Source organism: Triticum urartu, chromosome 4, assembly GCF_003073215.2.
Source record: "Triticum urartu cultivar G1812 chromosome 4, Tu2.1, whole genome shotgun sequence".
NCBI lineage: Eukaryota > Viridiplantae > Streptophyta > Magnoliopsida > Poales > Poaceae > Triticum > Triticum urartu.
In genome coordinates this window covers 591,796,498-591,801,450 of record NC_053025.1, presented here as the reverse complement: position 1 = coordinate 591,801,450, position 4,953 = coordinate 591,796,498, and the positions used below count along the sequence as shown (strand labels likewise).

The 4,953-nt window shown below is 52.0% G+C and overlaps 1 protein-coding gene across 1 annotated transcript; it reads left to right on the top strand.

Annotated features, from left to right (window-relative positions):
• The first annotated feature begins 281 nt into the window (after nucleotides 1-281).
• On the top strand, nucleotides 282-1,813 carry LOC125552964 (GATA transcription factor 15-like). The gene is made up of 3 exons (XM_048716689.1): nucleotides 282-696; nucleotides 799-915; nucleotides 1,034-1,813. Exons 1-3 carry the CDS (start codon nucleotides 676-678, stop codon nucleotides 1,376-1,378), a joined length of 483 nt encoding a protein of 160 aa, XP_048572646.1. The 5' UTR covers nucleotides 282-675; the 3' UTR covers nucleotides 1,379-1,813.
• Nucleotides 1,814-4,953: the final 3,140 nt, after the last annotated feature.

The window sequence follows — 4,953 nt, the reverse complement described above, 5'->3', positions numbered from 1 at the left end:
TAAGCCTTGATTTTTTTTTGAATATTTTACTCTCTTGGTACACCAGTCACACACAGATGACATCACACGCTACACCGTTAACACAAACCACAAAGAAAGAAAAAAGAACACGCTCACGTGCACCACCATCATCCATCCATGCGCTCTAAAACCTTCCCAAATCTTCCTAGACGGCCGGCCGGCCGAAAAGCCCCAAAGCAGTCATCACTCGACAAAGCACGCCGGCGGCGATACATACATATACCGGCGCCCCCCGAATTCCACCCCCGCCCCCATTTCCCTCCACCCTTTTCCGTTTCCCTCCACGGCGCGCCCCTCTTCCCTCCCCCATTTTCAGATCCGAAATCCAAATCTCCGCCCTTTATCTCTCCTCCCCCCTCCGACCCACCACCACCTCATCCATTCCCCTCCTCCCTCCCTCCCCTCCCCCTTCCCGCCGCCGCCTCCCACTCCAAACCCCTGCCGTTGGCCACCGATCGATTGATCCAGTGCTCTGCTCTGGTGGTTGCCCGTAGGATCCTCCCGGCAGCAGAGATCTGTGGCTGCGTATCGGGCCGGGCACCAAACCCCTAAACCCCCGATCCGCGACGAGGAGCGGGTGCGGTGGCCGGAGCCGCGGATCGCCGGAGCTGAGAGGGGGCGCCTGTCGCAGATCTGCCGATCCTGGCGCCGGACATGAGCTCCTCGGTCGAGAAGGTGAGCTGATCCGATCCAGAGCGTGTTTTCCGTGCCCGATCTGTACATGTGAAGCAGGGATTTGGTGGTGATCTGACGTGTTTTGCCTCGATCTGTTGGCAGGGGAGCGGATCGCTGGATCCCGGCGAGCGCCCGGCCGCCGGCAGCCAGCCCAAGGCATGCACCGCCTGCAACACCACCAAGACGCCGCTCTGGCGCGGCGGACCCTCCGGCCCCATGGTGAGTGCCGCAGATCCCTCCCGATCTGCTATCTAACCCCTCTGTTTACCCCCGATCTGTGGTTTCCCGAGCTGATCTACGGCGGCTGATCTGTTTTTCTCTCTCTCCCTCGATCCAGTCGCTGTGCAACGCGTGCGGGATCCGGTACAGGAAGAAGCGGAGGGAGGCGATGGGCCTCGAGGACCCTCCCAAGAAGAGGCAGCCGGCGGCCGCCGCCGCGCCCGCGGCGTGCTCGGAGGCCGGCGGCGAGAGCGCGGATCCGGAGCAGCAGCAGCCGCAGCAGGCCAAGAAGAAGACGACGACGACCAAGAGGGGGCGCGAGGTGGAGCTCCGCGTGGTGGGGTTCGGCAAGGAGGTGGTGCTGAAGCAGCGGCGGCGGATGCGGCGCAGGCCGCGGCTGGGCGAGGAGGAGAAGGCGGCCATCCTCCTCATGGCCCTCTCCTCCGGCGTCATCTACGGCTGACCCAGCCCCACCTAGCTAGCTAGCAGCAGCAAGCGGAGAGAGGAGAAGAGAAGAGAGATGAGAGGAGATCCAGAGTGTGAGTGATTTGCTCGCTTGCTGCTGCTTGCCTAGCAATCAAGCAAGCATGCAGGCAGAGATGTTGCGGCGTCTCTGCCTGCTCCCCCTTGTTCTTTCCTGCTAGTTTTTCCGGCTGATTAGTTGTTGAATAACGAATGAATGAACGATGATGATGCAGCTGCAGCAGCTGCTGCTGCTGTTCTTCGCGCCAGCTTTAGCGGCTTTGTTCTTTCTTCTTGCCTAGTAGCAGCTGTGATGTTACCAAGTAGTAGTAGTAGTAGTAGTAGCGGTTATCCTAGTAGTAGTGGTAGTGTGTAACATCTCAGTGTAAGAATTGAGAGAGAGCTTTATGAATGATGAACCATCTTTGTGGCTCCAGATCTGCGCAATGCTCCCTCCCCCTTTTTCACCTGAAATCTATCCCAGCTGATCTGATGTTGATCTTGATGTGGTGAGTCTTTGCGGCTCCAGATCTGTGCAAGCAGTCTCTTTTCCACCTGAAAGCGGGCTTCATTCCGGCTCCAGATCTGTGCAAGCGCCCGCCTTTTCTTTTCATTCCATTCCATCCCAGGTGATCGATCTGGCTTTGACGGATGTTTGATCTGATGTGATGGTGCACGAGTGGTGTTTCCGCCTGGGATCTCTTGTTGATGCAGCGGCGGCCGGATGAGTAGCATTCCATTCCGTTCCGGTGATGGTATTTTCCGCCTGGAAAAGCAGGCAGTCCATGGTGGTTTCTCCAAAGGGAAAAGTCAGCAGCCGGTCTTTCACCACTGCGGTGCTGCTGTCACCAGCTAGCAGCCCACTCACTGACACTGGTAGGAGTGGAGTGGGGTGGAGGAATCCAACCCTATCTACTGGAGTAGTATCCCGATGTGTGACCTAGCGGGCCGCGGGGAGAGGGTGAAAGGCGGCATGGAATTTGATTTGCTTGCTGGGGAGGGTGCAGGCAGAGCATGAGCACCCCATCCACAGGGGGATCCCGTGATTGCTGCGTGCATCTCTTATCTTGTCCGTCCCGAGCCAGATGCGTGCCCATGTTGCGATGGATGGATAATTATGCGACCGGCCTGCCTGCCTGCGGCCCGTGGGTATCTTGTCATCCTGGCTGCTGGTTTGTTCCGTTTTGTTTGTGTTATTGTTCTCGTCCTTTTGTTTTGTTTTGTTAGTGGTGCTCTGCTCTCCTTCCAGCCGACGGCGTGCGCGCGCGTGTGGTTTGGGCGTATGATGTGGTGTACTGGTGATGGATCGGACGGCCGCGTCGTCCTACTTTGCGTATTAATAGTGTGACTGTGCTAGTACCGGTAACAGTTTTGGAATCGGGCCGGGAGCTGGGGATGGATGGGTGGTTTGCGGTGTTGTGTCTTGGTATTTTCTCCGGGGAGGTGTCGAGTCGCGGGTTTGGGGAAGGAACGAGGTGGATAATAAAGGCGCCCATTCTTGTGCCCGCACCCTTTCTCCTCCTCTCATTCTTGGACTAGTAGAGACCTGCTGTGCCCCACGTTTTTTTCCTTCAAAATCCCCACCCATATATATTAATTAATCAACAACATTCTTACAATCATTTATTACTACTCCCCCGTCTCAAAGTTAGTACAATGTTGAGACACTTATTTTACGACGGAGGGAGTGCATAGTTTGCCACGCAGGGCAGAACACCATTGCAAACCACACCATCGGTCCTGCTATCGAAACCAAACCTAGCATTCTCATGCGCCATCCTGTTTGCCTGCTCATCAATCTTCATAATCTTAAGATTCTCCATAAACTTTGAGACGCTCATTGCTTCCTTTCTCAGATCAACAAGAGGAGACTTGTCCATGGTTTCTTTTGCGAGAGAAGATGCAACAAAGGGGCAATCAGTTTTTAGAAAAAAATTTGGTTTGTGAAGTGTAATACCAACATATAACCCGCGGAGGCACGCATCAAGTTCCACTTCATCCACACAGGTACACGACCGAATAAAAAATCCCACGAAGAAACCATGACTTCGCCCACATGATTCCCGGCAGCAACACCTACGCTAGCAGATCTCATGCTCTCCACAAAACTAGCGTCAACATTTATCTTAAAAAAGTCGGGATCAGGAGGCTTCCAAAGAACACGTCCATGGATTAACGTACCTCTAACTATCTATCACCCCCTTACCTTTGTTGCTTAAATCCACTTGCACACAGGTGTTGGCTAGCGTGAAGGTTTTCCAATAATTTCCCACAAAAATAAGACAAATATTCCCCCCCCCCCACCCCATCGAAAAATCACAATGGCTGTGCCGCATGGTTTCGGGAAGAGAGAAATGTGGATGTAGCACATGTATCCTTTCTCCAGATATGTCTTCTCTCTCCAATGCTGACGAGGTTGAAGAACATGCTTGTTGCATACATGCTCGGTGTAGGTGCTCCTGTGCTGTTGCAGCGAAGTCGAAGTCGTCGGGTTGCGAGTGCGATGGAGGATTTGCCGTGTTTAGTTTTTCAGCATTTTTGCATGTCTTGTGGCGCTAGTGACCTAGCTTAGATACGTGTAGTTGCCTATTGTTCATGTTTTCATCCAGTTTTCCTTTAATAAACCAAGCAGCTCTCGCCGATGGCCTACTTCTTCTGAATGGAGTCTTAGCTGGTTTTCTGGTAATTTAAAAAAAACTTCTATACTGCTGCACTCGCTGATTATAACTCTTTTTCTAGAATTCATTTAGATGTGATGTACTCCCTCCGTCCCAAAATTCCCAAAATATAAGAATGTTTTTGACAACAGCATCCGCTGTTGTCAAAAACGTTCTTATATTTTGGGACGGAGGGAGTAACTACTAGGTCACGTCTAAGTATGACATTATCGCTCTCATCTTAGAACTACCCCATCCCACATCGTGCTTGTTCGTTTGTGTGCTTTTCTTTATCTTTCCAACGCCTACCCAAGAGTAAATCACCAAGGCAATCGTTGGCAACGCTAGCCGCAGCAGTGTACCCAGGGGATGCAACGGTTTAGGGGCACTCTCATCCGCAGGAAAACACTGCTCACTGCAAGAGATTATTACTATATCTCTACACCACAGAGATGCACAGATGATCTCTGTACAAGCGCACTTAGTGAACGTTCACACTTTTCATCACATGGGCGAGGTCACGTGTAACAATATCGCCTGTCACCCCGAAAAAAAAAGAGTACAGCCGGTCACTGGTCACAAAGCCAATGACGACCATCACTACCAGGCGATTGAAAACGAGGGGCACATTTCTTAAAGAAACAAAAACAAGGGGCACATTCTTTTTTTTTGCGGGGTTAAAGGAATTTCATTGCTCAACTAGGAGAGAGGTCCTTCATACAAAGTTGTGGTACATTAGCAGGGCCCGAACTAATCCATAGAGCCATACGGACTCCAACAAGACCAAAAGTAGCTAGTCTATGACTTACAACATTTTGGTTCCTACTAATATGAGAAATTGAGCTATCCCTTTCACCAAGAAGTTTCCTCACTTCATTCACCAACATTGCATTCATCGATCTGTCCATGGACTGTGACT